At 46.7% G+C, this 20,004-nt stretch overlaps 1 protein-coding gene across 17 annotated transcripts in view; it reads left to right on the forward strand.

Moving 5' to 3' along the window:
* Nucleotides 1-20,004, forward strand: part of LOC127613420 (nuclear factor 1 X-type-like) — a 146,098-nt gene that overhangs the window by 38,195 nt on the left and 87,899 nt on the right. For 15 of the 17 annotated variants that reach the window (XM_052084456.1, XM_052084441.1, XM_052084449.1 and 12 more), the window contains one exon: nucleotides 4,022-4,553. In XM_052084456.1, coding sequence (XP_051940416.1) covers nucleotides 4,022-4,553 — 532 coding nt within the window. Of the gene's footprint in view, nucleotides 1-2,868; nucleotides 3,451-3,673; nucleotides 4,554-20,004 lie in introns of those variants that run through there. The other 2 variants (XM_052084446.1, XM_052084440.1) reach the window with 2 other exon arrangements.

The raw sequence follows: 20,004 nt of genomic DNA on the forward strand, positions 1-20,004 counted from the left end.
GCCGAACGTTGATCGGGGCGAGCGGCCGTTAGGCACGTTGTGTGCCTGCAGGTCAGTGCAAACACCGCCAGCGCTATTTCACGTTGAGTAAATCGAACAGCAAACGCGAGGGGGGATTATGACGTATTTATGTCTTTATTTACTTTTTACACCGTTTTTATTCTTAACGATTTTATCGTAAAGTGGTGTCAGTGAGTGAGGGACACATCAAAGCTGCAGTGAACACGTTGATTTTCAAATGTTCCCTTCAACGGAGCTGTGTGCTCATTTGGCACACTTGAATTTCTAAATGTTCATTTGACAGGTCTTCATGTAGTTCATGGGAAGGCCCCGTTTAGACCTTACCTTACTTAGACACACTACCTCTGTTGACACCAAATACTGGTGTCACTAGTTAATTTGTCAAATTACTGGTGCAATTGTTTGCTTCATAAAGTAGAAAGAATAACGCTGTATTTCAATATTCCTCTCTGTGTTACTTTTGAGAGCTCCCAGGTGCTTTTCCACTGCCTTTCAAGCATCGGCTCGGCTCTCGCTCGGGAGGTGGACCCCGTCGGGGTGGGAAAGGGGGGGGGGTTGTCTTGGCTGGCCGGCGGAACAAAGGTCAATGTTGAGTGAAACACAGAGCGTGGCATGCACAGATAAGAGGATCCCTCACGTTATTGCCAAGCTACTGATCCACACTAGGCTCCAGACAACTACCACCTGGGCAAACACGGGAAGCCCGAACGGGTGGTGGAATTTGAAAGTGTCCAAATATTCTATCGATCTATCGATCCTATTTAACGATCTATCTAGCGACACACATAGCGAGCTAGCGATCTAGTTCGCTAGCTAGATATGTGTGTTTGAGATTTTATGAGCTGTTTTCTGAAGCTGAGTCATAATTGGTTGTTACCTGAGATTGCAGCAACTGTGATATCATTTTTGGTCAACAGCAAGTGGCAAAATGAGATGGACAGAAAACCGGTGGATTTTATTCATATTCCACGTACGCAATATAAATCTCCCGGAAAGATTTTTCAAAATTCAATTGTCACCGGTCACATTAATGGTGGAATTTTTTTTTTTAATGATTAATTTCATCTCACATATTTATTCCTCCTAAAACTGACATTTGAACAGGGGTGTGTACGACTTTTTCTATATCCACTGTACATATGTTATTCCGAAGAATCGTCACCCATGCCATCTCAGTCCGGTCCAGATGGGGGAAGGCGCCTTCCCCAGTCAGCTATGTGGTCCTGCCAGCTCACTAGCAAACCACTTAGCCAAGCAGTCATGGCCCCAGCCAGCCAGTCAGCGGACTGGAGCCTTTCGTCGTCCAGACATTCACAGAGGGCGCGGGCCAGGCTAGTGCCGATGATGGCGAGCGCCAAGTAGAGGACTCTGGCCTTTTGTAAGGTGTTCACGCACAAACACACAGGCGGTTGCTCCCATTGCACGGCAGACAGCTTGGCCCCGCTATGAAATGCCTGCGCCCTCAAGTTTGCCGCCTGACAAGTTAGCTGCTCCTCTTGCCGAGATTCCGAGTCATGTCTCTGTAATCCCTCATTGAGTAATAACATTGGAGGAAGAAACATTGCTAAATCTTCCAAGTCATTTGTACAATGGAGGCTGCTTTAAAATGAAAGAAAAAAAAGTCAAGTCCAAAACAAAATTCTCAAATTTTTGTCATATTAAAACTTTACTCATGTAATCTTTTTTTTCTTGCTGTACTATTGCAATGTATCGAAACATAAATATAATGTAAAAATGTAAATATTTTCTTGTATATTGCAACTTTTGAGAGAAAAATATGACATCAATTTTACTTCATTCATGTCACAGTTTAACTTTATTTTCATAACTGCAATTATAATCCATAATTATTAACTTGAATTCAATGATTTGTAGTATTTTAAAATTGCGCCCTTGTGGCCGCAGCCCACGAGTGTGAAACGTAGCGATTGCCACGTACTTGGTTAGGAGCTGCTTCTTGTTTGTTCTGACCGTTTCCTCAGTCATCGTCATAATTCTTGAAAATAAAAATGTGGTCCGATTACGAGCATCTCTAATGTGAAGGCCCACTGCATGATAACATTCAAGCGCCGCATGGGACGCACAATGAGGCATTTCAGTTGGCTTGCACCATTGCTCATGATCAACTGCGCCAATTCATTGTGCACGCATTCCACTTCCGTCATAATTTTGAGAGACCGGCTTTGTCGTATTTTGAAACAGGAGAGCGTGTTTGTGGATGGTATTTTATTTTTTATTTTTTGGGAGCCATGTGTGTGTTTGTATACGGGGTGGGGGTGACAGGCATTTTCGCACCCCCCTTTCCGCCCCTCCATCTCCTCGCCTCCTTGTTTGTGTGGCAAATCCGGGAGCAGCTGCTGGTCTCAGGGTCTAGTGGGATTTTTGGGCCTGTGTTTTCTCATGCCATGCCATGCCAAGGTGCTGTAATGCGAGCGGTTAGTGTGGCGGGGGTGAGGGGTGTTTCTGGAGTGGCGGGCGTACAGTTGGGGGTCGTGATGGGGATGGCGGCAGCGGCGGGGGGGAGGTGAGGGGGTTCAGTCGGCAGGTGGTGTCTAGATTGGACGCATGTAAAATTGTTATATCCTCTGGACTTTGCCTTTTTGCACAAGATTGGAACTCGACTATTTGGCTAATGACGCACTCTCTCTCCCTCACTCGCTCTCTCTGCCAGCCACCGAGCGTACACCCCCAACCCGCCCCTGCCTCATTGCCTCTGCCCCTGCCATCACTCTTCCCTCCCTCCTCGACGCTGCGAGCGCGCGTATTGGCTGGGCGGCCCGTGACTGGGTGCCAAATAGGTGGTCCCTGCGCATGTTGGCACACTTTCAGTCAATGGGTGCAGGAGCAAAGTGAGGAGGAAGAGAGAGAAGGCAAAGAGGGCGAAAAAAGAAGCGGCACTCGGGTTTGCCAGCGGTCGCGCGCACTCTTCCAACATTGATTCCGTCCTCTTGTTTTGCTTTTTTTTTTTTTTTCCAAACCTCCTTCTCTGTGCTTACTCCCCTGTCCAGCTCTCTCTCTTCGATTCGACTGAACTCTACCCGCTTTGCCAAGAGTTGCTTATTTTTTATTTATTTATTTATTTTTACCCCGTCAAGATATTTTTCAACATTTTCGACAATTTGATCCACTTGATGCACTTATTTAGTTGCATTTATCCTGGTAGCCTTTTTTTGACAGAAGTTCCTGAACTTCTTTACATTCTCCTTCTGCTGTGCTCTTGAACAACAACTCTCCTGCTCCTGCTACACTACCTCCTGTGTTCCTTTGCTGGTATTACACCTTGCCCCTCGCCTTATTTTTTTTAACTTCTGGCTGCTTTCACTGGACAGTTCGATTTTTCAAAATATTTGCCCATTTCTCCAGTGCAGATTGACAAAACCTTTTTTTTTTGCAATCTGCCGGGTCAATTTATGATGAAAGAGAAAAATGGTAACTACCATTTTATTTTGGGAAATATATAATATATATAAGTGTGTGTGTGTGTGTGTTTGTGCTTTGTTAATTGGGTATTTATTGTGGTGAAAATATTTTTTTCAATATGGGAGGGGGGGAAAAAGATTCCGTTACCATTGTTTTCCTTTTGATGTACCGTATACAATAACGTGTTTGAAATTCAGCCAAGATGAGCTAATGAATTATTTGTCACCGGTCTTAAAGTGTTATGCCGAAAGTATTTCTGTCAATGTGGTGTCTGTTTGGGGAGAGAGTGTCAGACACTCTCTCTCTTTCTCTCGCTCTCTCTCTCTTTCATACACACACACTCTCTCACTCTCTCTCTATTTCGGCGCCTCTCGTTCATTCCCTCGCTCCGCTCGCACGGAGCAGGCGCCGCTCCTCCATGCTGCGCGCCGGTGCTAACTGCCTCACCTCTCTCTTCCCGTCCTCCCCCCCGCTCCCCCTCTCCCCGTCCTTCTCTCCCCCGTTCTCCCCCTCCTCGTCCTGCTTCCCTCCATCCTCCCTTTCCTCCTCCGCCCTCCCCCCATCCTCCTCCCTCATCCAGGATGAATTCCACCCCTTCATCGAGGCCCTGCTGCCCCACGTCCGCGCCTTCGCCTACACCTGGTTCAACCTGCAGGCCCGCAAGCGCAAGTACTTCAAGAAGCACGAGAAGCGCATGTCCAAAGAGGAAGAGCGCGCCGTGAAGGACGAGCTGCTGGGGGAGAAGCCCGAGATCAAACAGAAGTGGGCCTCGCGCCTGCTGGCCAAGCTCCGCAAGGACATCCGGCCCGAGTTCCGTGAGGACTTTGTGCTCACCATCACGGGGAAGAAGCCCCCCTGCTGCGTGCTGTCCAACCCCGACCAGAAGGGCAAGATCCGTCGCATCGACTGCCTGCGCCAGGCCGACAAGGTGTGGCGGCTGGACCTGGTCATGGTCATCCTGTTCAAAGGCAGCCCCCTGGAGAGCACGGACGGGGAGCGCCTGGTCAAGTCGCCGCAGTGCACCAACCCGGGCCTGTGCGTCCAGCCGCACCACATCGGGGTCTCCGTCAAGGAGCTGGACCTCTACCTGGCCTACTTCGTCCACACGCCAGGTACGTGGGGCAACCCGCAACTCTCGTGGGATGGCAGTGCGGACGAACGCTGAAAACCTAAATAGGGGCAGTCTTCTCCTAAAATCACATCAACATGCCAGTGAGCGTGTGCGAGAAAACCTTCAGCATGGTGTCCACGGAGCCTTCCAATATTAAGGCCTCGAGCATCCTTAAAAACCAAAACTTCCAGCATTCGAATAGCTTCGAAAAGCCGCACATACGATACACAATATTATCATTTTTTCTATTGCAGAAGAATACAACACAAAGTCATGGGTTTCAAAAAGATCAATAAGCCCTACTCAGTCATACTAATGTTTGCTATTAAATGTCTAAACAGCCTTAAAATAATCTCATGACTGCATAATAAATAATGCAAATGTAATCGAAATAGCCTGTGAACATCATTTCACATTTTAATCATGTAATATTTTTCCCTCGCTTCGCTTGTTGCTTCGTATTTGTTTACACGGCAGCGTAGAACCAAATGTAGTTGTAATGTGCGTGTGTGTGTGTGTGTGTGTGGAGAGGGCATTGGTCCAACATGCCCTGGCAAGTCTATGCTGCTTTTTTTCAAGTGAAGCATTCGCGCCTTTATATAAACACGTAGTTTATTTTGCGTGTGTGTGTGCGTGTACACGCGCGCATGTACTTTTGCATATTTTTATATGATCATCGCCACTGAAAATGTTTGTGAGACAACGGGGAGTAGCTGTTTCAAACATTTTTTTTTTCCAATTGTGATAAAATTGCATGTGTGCTGATAAGGCCATTGTAGCCAGGGATTGTCATTTGGCCACAACCCAGAAGTGTGCGTGTGTGTGCATGCGTGTGTGTGTGTGTGTGAGAGAGAGAGAAAGAGAGAGCTGCGAGTCTCCTGCTCTCAGGCCGCAGGCTGCTGCCGCCTTCACCGTCTGCCTGAACGCCTGCGCTGCCTTGGACCTGCCTGCCAAACACACACACACACACACACAACCAGCCAGCCAGCACTCACACGGCCACCTTCACACCCGTACAAAAACACACAGCTAAAAAAAAAAAAAGAGAGAGAGAGAAAAAGAATAGCCAAACAACTCATCTTTGTCGCGTACTTTCACACTTTTGTCCAAACATGGTTTTAGTCGCATACACACACCCACACAGCACACATACCAGCCAAAGACCATCCTCGATACATTTTGATATAGCCAAAGTGTGTTGTATCGCAGCCGTCATGATGGATACACACACACACACACACACACACAAACACGTGCATGTTCGTTCAGCCAAACATCGCTCGCCGTAGCTTCCCATGCAGCCATCTTACACACAGTCAAAATACTATGCGGTGTTGTCGTGCTTTTCCAACACACACATATGAAGCACATTACACAGCCAAATCCTCTAAAAACACGCCAGCTCGTGGCCTAATATTATTTCAGCTGGATTTTTTTTTTCCGGCGGCGGGGGGGTTCGAATGAGTGTCGACCAGCATCTATACACAACACACACACACGTATGACTAGTTATGCTGTCACAGCCTCCTCTCGATATCCTCTTGTCTTCCATGTATACACACACTCGCATGAAGCCACAATCTCAATCCAGGCCAACACCTCGCAACTCTGGCAGCTTCGCTCCGTGTGGGTCGATTTGTGGCGTATGACGAAATGGCTTTAAATTTTTTTTTTTCCAAATACCCAGTTTTAATGAGGATGATTTTTTTTAAATTTTGGAGTAAAATTCCACTCTTCACTATTTAATTATCTGTGCTCTTGCCTTTCAATTAGCTGCATTTATTCATCACTTTTCTCCCCCCCAAAAAAATCTTACACAATGTGTACAAGACTAAAATATCGTTTTCCATTGAAAACGGCCGGCTCAAATTTCTGAATGACTACAAAAAATGGATTCAAAACGTATCAGAGTGCCCGCTGTTAAATGTGACGATTTTAATCATCATTTAAAACAATCGCATGACTTACAATCGTAATTGCTCGTGATGAACATTTATTTTCACCCCAACATTTGAAAATTGATACGCGTTTGCATGCACTGCTCCATAAAAGCACTTGAAATGATCTTTTTTTTTTCTTTTCTATACATGCGCACATAGATAAACAAGTCGTGTGCGTTTTTAGTGCGCGAGGTCAGCACGCGGCTGCCTAGTGGGGGGGACGTTCACGGTGCACGGCTCATTCGTAATGTCCACTCGCCGTGCGCTCGCTCTCCTGTTTGCATAACGGCGGTGTGCCTCAGCACTTTTCATTCCTCCAGACAGAGCAGCCCAAGTTGGAGAGAACATTTGGGGCCTGCAGAGAGCCAGAGGCGGGGAGGGGGGGGCGGGGAGGGGAAGGATGAAAGCAAAGACAAAGGGCAAACTGCTGTCTTCGAGCCTGGCCGAAGGTCAACCGTTTTATCACGCTTGGCTCCAGTTAAGTGTCAGGTCGCCAAAGCGTATCCGTGAGCCAGCACTCTTGAAGGCCCGTCCGTGTTTTTTCTCTCACGTTCGTTTTTTTTTAGGGGGGGGGGTTCAGTCGCGCCATGAATGACACGACGTGCTCATTGTTTGTTTTTTGTTTGCCTTGCATTTTGTCGGGCTTTGGCGTCCGCCTTTGCCGCTCCCGTTTGATCCCGTACACACTGTTGTTTTGTCTCCTTAAACATGGCCCTCATTGTTGCTGCGCGCAGAGGTAAAGTCTCCGCTCATCTCTTTTGTTTATATTGTGGAAGACGGCGAGCGCGAGAGCGCGCCTTGGAAAGGAGCGAGCGGGCTGCAATAGTGATTGTTCCGTTTGGCAGCGCCCGAGCCCGCTTGGTGTGGGAAGAAGAGAAAGACGTCTTGTGTTTTGTTTATGACAAAGTGGCAAAAAGCTGCCACGGGGAATCTCTGGGCTCTCTGTCAGGCTTTCTCAGGCTGTTCCTCAGCCAGACAGTCAGCCAGCCTTCGAGATCGCTCTCTGTTTTATGGAGCACCACAGCCGTGACAGAACAAACTGCGGCGCCGTCATACGCGGCACGCGTCCTCGTGTTTTCAGACACCTCCGATAAACGGCAACATGTCTTTGAAATGTTGTCACTCTAGCGCTGGCCGGCTGGAGACGCGGCAGATGAACAAAGAATCTTCACGGTGACTTCAAGTGTGTTTTTTGTTTTTTTCTTTGAAATACACAAAGCTGAAGTTTAGACAATCGTGTACCTGCGTGCGAAGCCCTCGCAGGAGGCAAACTCACCAGGTGCAGTGCGTTACGAACGTTTCGCAATGCACACGTCAATAAAGTTCTGGCATCGACGCTTACCAAGTATTAGAATAATGCGCGAATGGGAGGGTGAGTGGCAGTTTGTCTACATGTGCTTGGCAGCTGGCCGGCGACCAGTCCCTTGCCCAAAACCAGCCGGGACGGGCTGCAACTCAACAGCGATACCACTCAACGTGTTTTTGAAGGCAGCAGCATGAGTCGAGATCGCGAATGTTTGCCATACGTTGGCCTTCACTTTTCTTGCAACGAGGAAACCCCTCCACGAAAACTGTTGGCTAACGTCTAGCGAACGTTTGGCAAACTTTGAACGAAATCTGACGTCTACGCGCATTTTTCTATCTTTGCCGTGAGAGATCGTCTTGCGTGTCGCATTGTTTGATATGGCTGGAAAATTGATTTATGCCCCACACACACACACGAAGAGGACCTCTAAAAGCAATAATTGTGAGGGGAGGAGGTGAGGGACATAATTGGATTACTTTTCAAATTCGTTTAGCCCTTCTAGAAATTCTAAATGGATATAATTCGTTGTAATTGAAAGTATTTATTTTTCTCCCCCAAATAGGTTTCGCGACCCAGCCGCTCCAGGTTGACTTCTGTCTGGCTCGTTATCCTAATAGCAAAATTGTCAAGTCAAATTTTAACTTCCTGTTACCAAATCTCTAAAGAATCCTTGTGTTGTACTTGCTAGAAAAAAAAAAGTGTTGTTTCTCGTTTCCTGAAAGTGCTCAAGTATGACTCGGGCAATGATGTTATGAGGTTAATCATATGTAGTTGCTGTTATTATTACAAACCGAGCCCCTCCTCCCATGTCTATGTTTCCCATGACTTAGTCAGGGCCACGCTTTGCGTTGTTTTTTTGACATTGCGCTCGCAAGCAACTCGTTGGCCGTCCACCGCCAATTCCTTGTGCTAAACAAGGAGGGGAGGAATCTCCTCGGTTGGAGGTCTGCTACTGAGCGCTCTCGTTAAGACGCGGACTGTTATTATTATAATGGCGATAGCGATCTTTTGGCCCACAAGTGCCAACGTTCTGCATGATAACCACAAACTGGCGCGCTTCCTGTGAGTGAATGAATGAATGAATGAGTGTCTGCTGGGAGAGTGAGCTCTGACGCCTGCGAAGGTGGGCGTGCTGCTTGGCCTAATGTGTTTGATTTGCCTCATAAAACAATATACGTATTGTGCTGTTTTAGATTAAAAGCCAGGACATTTATCATTTGCCCCAGCATGGAAAGAGAGATTAAAAAAGCATTTCTCAGGCCCAAAGTTAGCTCAGTGCACTTACTCATACTTTGGAACTCGGTCCGCCTCCTTTATTCCTTCCGCGAGCGTGATTATGAAAAAGATGTTTCAAATGTGTTTCCAATCCCCCCCCCCCCCCCCCCCAAAAAAGTAAAAAGAGAGCGCAGCACAGGAAATTTGCCGTCACTCCGAGGGGAGGTGTGAAATGTGCGCACCGTGCCATTAGTGCCGTGACCGCTCCTCACTGCGCGCTCTGCGCTGCCAGATCCCGCCTCCCTCGCGCCGGAGTCCCGCGTGGACGGAGAAACCCCCCTGCACTGAAGCCAGACCCCTGACTCACTGACCACAGGAAGGATTTTGAAATCAAGCGCCCTCTTGCACACGCGAAAACCGCGCCATAAATAAGAGTCGGTGTAAAAATAGCGCCGCGATGCATAAGAACATAATACAGCATCATCAAGGAGGCTGGAATTACATTAATTAGCGTACTGTAGTATTCCTTTGCTGGTTGTGTACCTTGAAGGGGCGTGGCCTAGCTACCTCAGTAGCTTGGTGATGGTAGGCAAGTTAGTTCAGTGAGAGTTTCTGGATGCACAGCTCCTTTTGAGTGTTCTCATGTGTCTGACTGCTTTTTCCCCGTTCTCCTTACGTGGCCTCTCCTTGCCCACGTGCCGTGGCATTACAGTTTTGACCCGCAACACGAGCAAAAAAAAAAAAAAAAAACTTCTAACTGCTTCTAACTGGCGAACAATGATGAATTGCTCACAGCATGGTGCCAGTTTTCTTATTCCCCCCCCCCCCCCCCACCCCCAACCTCCGTGAAAGTAAGCTGTTGTTAATTACGTCCTGATCCCTTCTCTGGCTCCCATGACATCACACGACTCTCTTGGTCCATGTGCGTAAGCGTCGTTTTCTGTTTGTATGTGCGGGCCCAGCTCAGGATGACCCTCGGCGGTGAAAGTGTGCACTGAATGAAATGGGAGTCAGTCAGGTCTGAGGCTTTTGTCTTGCGTGCTGTGGGAACCGGGCCCGCAAAGCCCTCCGCATGCAGAGTGGCTCTGGCATCGGTGAGCGTTTGCCCGTCGGCCTTCGTTTACCAGGGCCCGCCCATCTTTTCAAGCGCCACCGCGAGGTGACGATAGAAGGGGAGAAAGAGGCGTTAGAAAAGGGAGCGTCTTCTCTCGCCGCCTTTGGCCGCGGAAGAGAAAGTCTGGTATTTGGACTGCTCCCGGGATCGGTCTAAGCCAAAGCCTTGCTGGGTGATTGTGCGCTCCAACACACACACAAGCTGAATTGAGGCTTGCGTAGATGACGGATTTCGAACAGTTGAAAAGCCACAGGATCGTTATTCAACTCATGAGACCACGACTACTCAAACACACATGAGGGGAAAAGAAAAATCAGAACACGTTTTTGTCATTAGCCTCCGGATTAATTGTCCACTGACAAGTTGTGTGATTCCACCCCCCCCCCCCCCCCCACCCTGCGAATTTCTTTTCGTTTCTCTCACTGCAAACTGCAAAGCCACAGTGAGATTAACAAGCCCACACCTGCATTTGTTTCTGTGTCGTGTTTGCTGATATGCAGAAGATTATTTCAGAGGAATTTCAAGTCGGTCATATTGGTAGAACGGGCAGACAGTTGCTGTTTTGCAATTTTAAAAAAATGCATTTCACTCTAATCTTCTTGTCGGTTTGAATAAACTCAGTTGTCACATCCACATTTGTCCTCAGGCCAGGCTCACAGTGCAGTCATGGATGTTTTAGTTATCCTTTTTTTTTTTTTTTGAATGGAAGATGGCTATTCCAGCTAAATGAATGCTATGAATTTCATTTTTCCAGACGATTTTATTCTCCTCTGGTGATCTGAAACGCAAAGACTGCATTCACCAGTTGAGAATTAAAGCTCCAATTGCATGAAATAACATTTGAGTTCCCGAAAGCCTTTTCGTATTTATTTCATCAAAGATTAATGGCGTTCAATTAGATCGATAATAACAAGATGTGATACATTTCCATTGGGGTGATAATTATTTATTTAGTTAATTGCCTTACAATGTTTTCATTTCATGTTGCGTGAGGGCGTTTCTCGGCACTATGGAACCCAGTTTAATATGTGCTGATTTGATTTAATTACACGTTAAAACACTTAACGATTGTCAAATTAAAAAAAATGCGTGTAGGCACGGCTAAGCGTGATTAAAAAAAAAATAATGACCTTAGGCTTTTTTTTCCCCCCCAGTTTTTAATTTGGAAAAAAAAGCCTAGAGAGAGCAAGGAAAAACAGGGGGGGGGGGGGGAGAGAGTCAAAAGCAACGAGGGGGTGGTATTGTCTGTATTAATACGGTGTCTTCCCAGCGCCGGCTCTTTTCAGCCTTTTGTTGGCGCTCCAACCGTGTAATGTGTCCGTCCCCAAAATCCACATAGCCACTCAGGAGTGTTAGCCGGCCTCAGCAGAGGCAGACAGGAGGAGGAGGAGAAGCGGGAGAGGGGGGGGGGGGTTGAGATGGGTAATGCTCACTATCAGGCTGGCCTGCCAGGGTTAGCAGAGCCATGGAGGACGGCTTATTCACCAAGGCTGCGCCCACAGCGAGGCCCAAGCTTTGGCTGCTCCCGTCAGACTCAAATACGTTCACAATCAAAATAGTTCTTCTGCAATTCAGAGGTGTCAAAACTCATTTTTTTGTTGTGGGTTGATAAGAAGGTTGTTCTGACTGCGGCAAAAATGGATAATCACATCGCATTGTGACTAGCTCGCTACTGTACTCCTGAGAATAAAGCGGTTCAGGTATTGTGGATGGATGTTTAATCAATAAATATAATATCCGTGAAAAAAATGCAATTTCTGCGAAAATATTCGACAATAATGAGAACAAGAATTCGATTTGGCAAAAAAAAAAAGTGGGCATATTTTACTTGCTTCAGTAGACCACATAAAATGATTTCATGGGCCAGAAATAGCCCCCCCCCCCCCCCTCCATGGTTAGGAAAAAAATAATGCGGGCAAATTTAACACAGCAGAAGAGTCTAATGTTCAGAAAGTGAGAGGCTGAGTTGTCGGCGGTTTTTGGCACAGCGCTATCACTTGTCTGCAAGATGCCAAATTTTCAGATACACTCCCTGCCAACCTCCTCCCTCTGATCCTCGCTTTCTTCTCGTCTCTTTTTCAGGTTCCTCTTTCACACGTTCCCCTATTCTTTTATTCCTCTTTAGGGTTCAAACGAAGGCCCTCCCCTCGCCTCATTAGCACTGAGGAGTCCTGTTTGCCGCTTCAGAAAAATGTAAAATAATTTGTAAGTGCAAACATTTTAGTGCTCAATAGGACCATTATCTGTGTTTTTCTTGAATGGCGGCCATCAAGAGGTTGTGAGCCTTGACTTTGGGACATCGCTCCTCCCCTCCTATTTAAAAAAAAAAAAAGTATATAATTTAGTTTTTTTTTATATGCAATTTTTACTCGTGAAAATTTGTTTCAAAATCAAATAGTGAGACGGCACAGTCACCTAGTTGTTAGGACTTCTGCTTCACAGTTGTGGGTCGCGGGTTTGAATCTTCCTCACACATTCCAAAAATATACAGTATATGTAAGTTAATTGAAGACTCTAAATTGTTTATAGGTGTGAATGTAAGTGGAAATGGCTTTGTCGACATGTGTGTGTTTCCAATAACATTTTCACGTAACCCGGCACCCAAGGAAAGTTACCCATTCGAGAACCAATTAAAACAACAACTAAAACAAAGTAAAACTACTCACCATTTGCAGACCCCTGTCTGGCATGTAATGGAGAGAGAAAAGGAAGGCGCTCGCAAAGCGATGCTGTCACCTTGTGGTGTGTTATGGTATTGCTGAAATGCACTTATAGGAGTTCATCTATTCACAGAGTCTCAACGGACCTGCTAATGTTTCGCGTACTATTATACATGGTTGGTCAACTTCCAAGTTTTGTTTGACTTTTGAGCTGTACTTATTAAAAATAAATTAAATCACATGAATTCCAAATTTTTCGTCTTACAGGGCGGTCAACTGTATGATAAATCATTCAATTTTCCACACTATATTTGTTGTATATTTGTCGTGGCTGTTTTTGTGTTTTGTTTTGTTTTTGCTTGTCAGTAAAGTTAAAATTAGTTTGTGGATTATCACCAGGGCGCCGTTTGATGTTGCTGACACCGCGAGAAAGCAAGCAGTTTATAGATTATAGACGGCCGTGGTAGGGTGGGTGTTCGGCGGCGGGGCGGGGTAAGGGGGGGGGGGTGTTTGCGGCGAATCAGCACGCTCGCCGAGAAGCACAGCAGAATGCAGAGAATCAAATTTGGCATGCATCTGTGTAAGCGAGTAAGCTTCAAATCAGTTTGGACACAGATCTAGGACACTAGACGCAAAGAAGAAAGCGGGATGAAACGGGATAGGGAGGGACATGTGATTGGGAGGGGGGGTGGGGTGTAGATCGCTGAGACTGTGGGGAGGGGGCAGGAATGGGGAGTTGAGGAGGTAAGGAGAGTCCCTCAATGACGACTTGAAAACGGTAAATAAATGGAGTGGCGGTAAACAAGGCCTCGGCGCTCCATCAAAAGACGCCATTCATGTGTGACCAGGAGAGTCTCTCTTTTCTCTTGAGGAGACACAGAAAGGAAGCCAGTGGCGCTGACGAGAGCATGCCGCTTGTTTAGATAACAGGATGAGCTTGGTGGGGAATGGCTATAGTGTGTGTGTGTGTGTGTGTGTGTTCGTTAATGTTTGTGTTTTATTTTTGAGGGAGGGACAGAGCAGATGGAAGGTGGATGCAGACTTAACGAGTAGGGTAAGATGGGGTGGGGGGAGTGTGTTTTTGTTTGTTCTTTATCACGAGTGTGGATTGGGTGGTGGGGGGTGTAGAATGGGCCAATGACGTTGTGCGAAGCAGCGCAGGGTTTTGTGTTCTTTTGGCAAAGCGTCTGCACGTCTGCGCACAAGTGTGCGTGTGAAAACATATGTTCACATGTCACAACTACTTTTTTTTTAGAAGTCTTTACTATGCATGATGGATATACCCCCCTCCGGTGAAAGCGTAAATGTTTGCAAGCAGTTGAGTTGGGTTCCCAGGGACACCCCGGTGAACCGGCTGCAGTAAGTTCTCAGCGCAGCTGCCTGCTCGTCATTCAAAACGTCATCCTGTTGTGTTAAGAAGTCTTTTCGTGCATTTCCTCCCCCCGACAAACTTTTCAATTAATTTAATTGGTGGATGTGAGGATCAAGCCGGAGTTACTTCAAACCACTTAGCGGAGCGTGAATGGAAGAGCAGGGCACAGAAGCCAAGGAAGTGGCACTTTTTTGAAAAAGCTTTAATTCACTCAGTGCATTCATTGAAGCCCCGTTGGATTGCAAATGTTCACAATTCTTCTGCTCTTTAACTTGCTCATGTTTAAGAGCACATCATAGTTTAGCGCGGTGGCCTTGTCGGGCATTTTGGAAAATCTGCTCTCCATCACTTGAAATTCCACTGATCTGAAAGCGGGAGAATCGTGTGAGTCTTTGGGTTTGGTTCAACATGCAGAGAGAGCTTCCTTTGTATGTTATCCGCATCATCCAGCGTGCGGGTTCTATCGACTGTCTGTCCTTTGGCAGTTATCGAAAAAATGTCAGTTGATCATCGTTTCATTCATGGCTGGCTATCAAAACAGCTCCTTTATGTGACTTGCAGTTGATTTTAGGGTTGCCATGCCACTCGGCAACCTCCCCCTTCTCTCTGTCCTCTTGTCTTGCCACCCCGAAGTGCCCACCCACCCCCACCCGCCAACCCCACTGCCGCCTGTTCCCCCTCACATTTATTGGACCCAAATTTGGCTGGCACCATGGCAACCGTGGCTCCCAGGGATCCTTTGCCTGGGTACAATCCAAGGTGCCTCCAGGGTGGCACTGCCTAGTGCTGTCTGCATCCATGGTCTGTCGCCACCGCCGCCGCCGCCGGTTGCTAGGGCGAGGCCATCGGTGACCCTAACCCTGACTATCATGTCTGTTGAGTAACTAGCAGCGAACGTGACCCACTGTAGCCGGTCGAATTAGCCAAGGCTTCAGGCCCGGGCTACTGCAGCTAAGCATTTTACCAGTACGCATATTGATGTGGTATGGCTTGGTGCCCAGTCCTGCCTCCCACATGAGGCAGACAAGAGAATGAGAGGAAGGCAGGCAGGCAGGCAGCATACATGGGGGGGTGCATTTGAAGTGAACAATATATGAGGAAAAGCGCTATATGTCGGGTGCCTATGCAAATATCCACCGGCACAGTTTGGTCTCTTTGTGTGTTGTCAAAGCTTATATGCGATGTGGCATCTGTAAAGGAAATATGGTTTCATGACCGATCTGTGCGGAAGTGATGAGTCACTTAGTATGCGCAGAGAGAAAGAAAGAAAAAAAAAACACATTCATCATCTGCGCTGGATGCAACGTTGACAGTACAGGTTTGGGAACGGTTTTGTGCTTTCAGGTAAAACGGCAGCAGTTATTTCACTATGGAGCATAATGAGAATCTTTTCTTCTGCCAGGTGTTGTCTTGCCAGAGTTCTCACAACTAACCTTCTTGCCTTGTGGTTTTAATATTTTTTTTATGCGTTTAAAAAAAATAAAATCAGTGAATACTTTGGAAAACATGCTGCTTTGCAAGTATTGGTCCAAACACATCACAGGTACTTCAAAGCTGTAGATTCACTAAAGTTATATTTTTCATGAATGCAGTGTTCTACTAAAAGCTAATTATTAAAGGAAATTTTTAGGACTGCGACGAACAACTACTTTAATAATCGATTCATCCCGGTCTGTACAATGTCAGAAAATAGGCAAAGATGTTGATCATTGTTTTTTCCAAAGTAAAAGCGGATGTTTGCAAATGTTTCATCGGGCACGAAGACGTCCGTGACGGAAATCTGAGATTGAACTGTTGAGAGACTGTGCTGTCGAGTGTCTTTGAGTCTCCCGAGAAGCGCCATCTAAACTCGATTTATTATCACTCAGACAAATGGGAGTGCACTACTTGGCTGCAACCAGAACAGGCGCTATTGAGTGCGTCTCAACTAATTCGCCCGCCGAAGAAGTCCAAATCTGACGATGTTGCTATTAGCGCTCTTATTTTCCCCATCGTTGTTGTGGAAATGGCCCCTCAAAGCTCCTCGCCTTTGCTTCCGTGAGGAGCAACACGTCGACTGCGGGAAAGGAATGGGAATCTCATCACCTTGTTCCCTGGGAGCCGCTAGTCAGTATCCGTGATGGGTCATGGGCCAATCGCTGCAGCAGTAGGTCTTCCCATTTGATGAGAGTACCAGTACAGCGTTTGACTAAGCTGGGATTCAGATCAACAAGGCCGTTTGCCGACGGATTTACGAGCAGTTTAATCGCGCCAGTGTTTTGATTGTCTCCCGCACCGTGGGGTTTGTTAACCATTGCCATGCCTGTTTGCAGCGCCTTCCTCTCTTCTCTCACTTTTGCGAGGACAAAGTCGGCGTGTCTTCCAGATTCCGGGAGTGGAGTGGAGCTCGTGGCAGGCGAACAGTGCATTTGTCACGCGAGGTGTGCAAGGAGATATGGTGTGTGATGTATGACGGCGCTGTGAGCGCTCAGCGCTGCCAGCTTTTGTAAATTGGCCCAAGGTAGAAAGTTGAAGGGAAGCAGTCAAACGGCTTTCTTCTTTCGAGTGACGACACTGGACTGTAGAGACTCGTAAAGTTTTTGCACGGTTTTGCAGTCTCTTTGTATTCACCCTGACCTGAAATTGGGGGTTAGATTGAGGATCGTGACAGACTAATGAGCCGCCTTTCCTGCAATTACCCTCCTCTCCTCTGTTTGCTCTTTCCGTCTCCGTTGAGCTGTTTCTCCTCTTTCTCATGTGCTCCTCTGAGCAGTCATTCTTTCCCTTCTATTTTTATTTATTTATTTATTTTTTTACTGTCACCTTATTTAGGACCAGTACTAAATCACTGCAGCCAAAGTAACAGGATGGTCAATTGGAGAAATGTGCTCCTAATTTGTGGTTGATTGTTATCTTGGAAACAGTCTTGAAGTGCTGCCGGTTTTGACTTTCAGTGGTTTTGGCTTTCACTTCAACTTGCTTTGACTGATAAATATTGTAAATAAAGATCTACAGCAGCCTAAATGATGGCCACAATAAAAAAAAAACAAAATTCAAATGCATATGGCAGAGTTCACCTGCTCAACTACAATAAATAACCACTGACTGTGATTCTACCAAGTAAACTTTGTCCTGGATGCGTCCCCTATTTTAGGTGAGTCCATCACGATGGCCGCTTGTCCACTTTAAGGAACCAGAAGCGTTTTTCTGTGTCGAATATGTCGCTGTAGGACATGAGGAATCTAAATTCTCATGCACTTTAAAATAAACAAACCGAGGAGAAAAAGAAAATTAAATCACGGTGGTTTATGTACTTTTGAGATTGGTGGTGGCCATGACGCACTCTTTTTAACAATTTCAAACACAATTTCACAATTTCAGCCTTGGCAAAAAAGGTGCCGGTTAGCGGGGTTTGCCAACCTATGGTTTGCATTGATATTACATCGTTCAATGGCTCAGCGACAATAAACGTTTTTTTTTTCTTTTCAAATATTTGAATGTGGGTGATGGTGGCCTGCGTGATCAATGCTGGACGTGAGCAATGAGCTCAAAATGCAACTATACAGCAGATAAAATATTTCCAATATCTTGGATTTCATGTGTCCATCTTTTGATCAGAAAGGCGATTCGCAGTGAAATCCAGCTCGTAAAAAAAACAAAAAATTATGACTGACTTTAGCATCCAAGGCGACTTCCTGAGTTAATGTGAGACCGCATGTTTGCGTGGTTCAGGTGCACCCCTCCGTCAGGCTTCAAACATTGACCTCTACTGAGAAAAAGCCCCCTAGTGTTGACAACTTTTTAAAGGGGGGGAGGGGTGGGGTGGGGGATTAGTTAAGCTTGACATAATGAATAAATCCTAGCATAGCTCTTTGGATAGTAAACGCTTCGCACGGGTGTTAATGGGATGCTACCTCTAAGCTCGCCGCCAACTGCCGTGCGTCTTATCTCTTCCGTCTTGTGCCAAGTAAAAGTCGGTCTTCATGCTAAATCCTGGCCTTGTGCGCAAGGTTAGCAATGCCCCCATACGGGCTCGTCTAAATGAATACAGAAGGTTCTTATCATTCTCCAGACGCCACCGTACGGCTGCCCTTTCTGTGGCCTTTGCGGCGTCTCTCCGCCGAACCAAGAGGAGCAGGAGGATGAAGCAACCGCGGTACTGTACGTGGCAAATGTGTGCCTGTTGTTGATTAAAAGTTGTTGTTGTAAAGGCGCGGCTTAAAATGCCAGGTGGTGGATGTGTAATGCTAATCTCCTATCTAATTTTGAGGTCCAGGGGTGAAGCTCTTAATCCGTAACAAACACATACACTCCCGCATAGTCTTACACACATATGGGTGCACGCGCAGAACTGCCACCCCTTCGACCCCCCCACACACACACACACCAGGCACACAAACACATGTATGAATTTTGAGTGAAATCTCCAATGTCAAATTTATAGTTTGGCTTTCAATAGTAAATTTCTGGAATATTTGACCTCAAAAATCAAACAGCTTCATGCGAAGCATCATGTCAGACTAGTGGTTAACACATCTGCCTCACAGTTCTGAGGCCCGAGTGTTCAAATCTGGGCTGCGGCCTTCCTGTGTTGTGCTTGCAATGTTCTCCCCGTGCTTGCGTAGGTTTTCCGCTGCTGTACTCCCCTTCCTCCCATCCATGCATCCATTTTCCGATCCTCTTATCCTCACAAGGGTGGGGGAGTGTGCTGGAGCCTATCCCAGCTGTCTTCAGGCAGCAGGCAGGGGACACCCTGAACCGGTTGCCAGCCACTTGCACGGCAACTGTTGACAAACAACCACCTGCGCTCACAATCACACCTGTGGACAAAGTGTTCCATTAATCTGCCATGCATGTTTTCGGAATGTGGGAGGAAACCGGACTACCCGGAGAAAACCCACGCAAGCACGTTGACAACATACATACTCCACACAGGAAGGCCGGAGACGGAATCGAACCCTGCACCTCGGCGCTGTGACGCCGACTCGCGAATCAGTTGACCACGGGTGCCGCCTCTCGTCCTCCCGCATTCCAAAAATGTCTTTCATGGGTTAGTTGAAGGCTCTAAATTGTCCTTAGGTGTGAATGTCGAATGACTGCGAATGTTTGTCGACACGTGCCCTGTCCACCCAAAATCAGCTACCTCGGCTCCGATTTTGTGAGCTTCGGTTCTGTGTTATGCTTTAGTTTTTGTGAGTCGAGAGACCCCAATACAACGCTTCATAACAAGCCGAACGAAAAAGCAGCGCTACAATGATGTGTCAGTCAGACCTCTTCAAGGGGTGAGCGGTTTTACTTTATTTTAGTTTCATTTAACAGTGGTTAACTTCTCTGAATGTTTATGACAGTTAAGAATGTTTAAAGCTTAATGAGAAGAGTCGTCCGGTTCGTCAAGGTTTTACACTCACCATATCGCGAGCCTGTAATAGGGAAAGTAAATATCTTGTGTGTTTTACATACTTGGCCAATAAAACGGATTGTGATGACTTAACGCCGCGTAAAAACTCATGTATTTAGAACAAGCCAACATCTCTTGGAAATCAACGAGCGTCGCGGAATATATTGTTTGATGTGGAGGAAGTGCTCTCCTGCCGTTTGCAAATAATTTGGTCTCTGCCAGGTATGTGCGGTTGCTAATTGAGCCACGCCTCGAATATTTGAATCTTTTGTTGGGGCTGGATGGATAAAGGTGCGTTGCTGATCGAGTAAATTGTCATCGTGGCGTGAAGATGAGGGCTGACTGGTTGCTCCAGTCTTCACCTCACTTAAACCCCCTGCCGCTGCACTGCACTGCACTGCTCGATGAGGATTTCAAATCCTCTCAGCCTTGCAAATTGACTCTGTCCTCATGACAGTGAACACCCGC

Source organism: Hippocampus zosterae, chromosome 13 (genome assembly GCF_025434085.1).
Source record: "Hippocampus zosterae strain Florida chromosome 13, ASM2543408v3, whole genome shotgun sequence".
Classification (NCBI taxonomy): Eukaryota; Metazoa; Chordata; class Actinopteri; order Syngnathiformes; family Syngnathidae; genus Hippocampus; species Hippocampus zosterae.